The sequence below is a fragment of the Trichinella spiralis genome (genome assembly GCF_000181795.1).
Source record: "Trichinella spiralis strain ISS 195 chromosome Unknown Scfld4687, whole genome shotgun sequence".
In the NCBI taxonomy this organism is placed as follows: domain Eukaryota; kingdom Metazoa; phylum Nematoda; class Enoplea; order Trichinellida; family Trichinellidae; genus Trichinella; species Trichinella spiralis.
In genome coordinates this window covers 1-814 of record NW_003531626.1, presented here as the reverse complement: position 1 = coordinate 814, position 814 = coordinate 1, and the positions used below count along the sequence as shown (strand labels likewise).

At 55.4% G+C, this 814-nt stretch overlaps 1 protein-coding gene across 1 annotated transcript; it reads right to left on the bottom strand.

Moving 5' to 3' along the window:
- Positions 1-12: 12 nt before the first annotated feature.
- Tsp_15764 (O-acetylhomoserine aminocarboxypropyltransferase) lies at positions 13-360 on the bottom strand (the record flags this gene model as incomplete). The annotated part of the gene is given in 2 exon segments (XM_003367201.1): positions 13-177; positions 190-360. Coding segments are annotated over 2 exon segments (336 nt in total), but the record flags the coding sequence as incomplete, so codon positions are not given.
- Between the last annotated feature and the right edge of the window lie 454 nt (positions 361-814).

Here is an 814-nt window from a genome sequence, read left to right as displayed (position 1 = left end):
AAAACGTGGTACCTGCGTCACCATGCTGTGTACAGCAGGCACACGGTCGAAATGTCGAATAGTGTTCGACGGTTCGCGTGCACCGAGGAACCTCGCTGAACGATCAGTGGAGTCCGGACAGAATCTCCACGTCGATCTGATGGGAATCTGCTGCGTTTTCGTCGCTTCCGGGTCGGACTACAGGCAGACATCGAGAAGATGTATCTGCAGGTGGGTCTTCACCCGGAAGACCGGGACGCATGTAGGTTCCTTTGGAGAGGCGCTAGAGGAGGAAAGGCTCCAAGGGAATATCGGCTGACGCGAGTGTGCTTCGGGCTGACTTGCTCGCCGTTCCTCGCTATTCAGACTATCCGGACGCATGCCGAGAAGAGTCAGCATGCGGGTGACAAGACGGCCAGATTGATCACCTCGAACATGTATGTCGACGACCTCGTCCTCAGTTGCGACAGCATCGAAGTGGCGAAGAAGTTGGTACAGGAGTCAAAGAGTCTGTTCGGAAAGGGTGGATTCAATCTGACTGGGTTCGTCAGTAATTGCTCCAGTGTCGTGGGATACGACGGAGCCCTGCCTTTCGGAAAGGATCCAAAGCCGGCAGGTCGACTCTTGAAGACGCTAGGCGTCTTGTGGGATACAGAGTCGGATCAACTCTCATTCCGGCAGCCGGAAGTCGACGCGGAGGAACAGGACACCAAGAGGACTCTTCTGAGCCTGGCTGCAACAATCTTCGATCCTCTCGGGTATTTGACACCATTTACCGTTCGGGCGAAGATGTTGCTCCAGTTGCTGTGGCAGGAAGGAACCTCGTGGGATGACC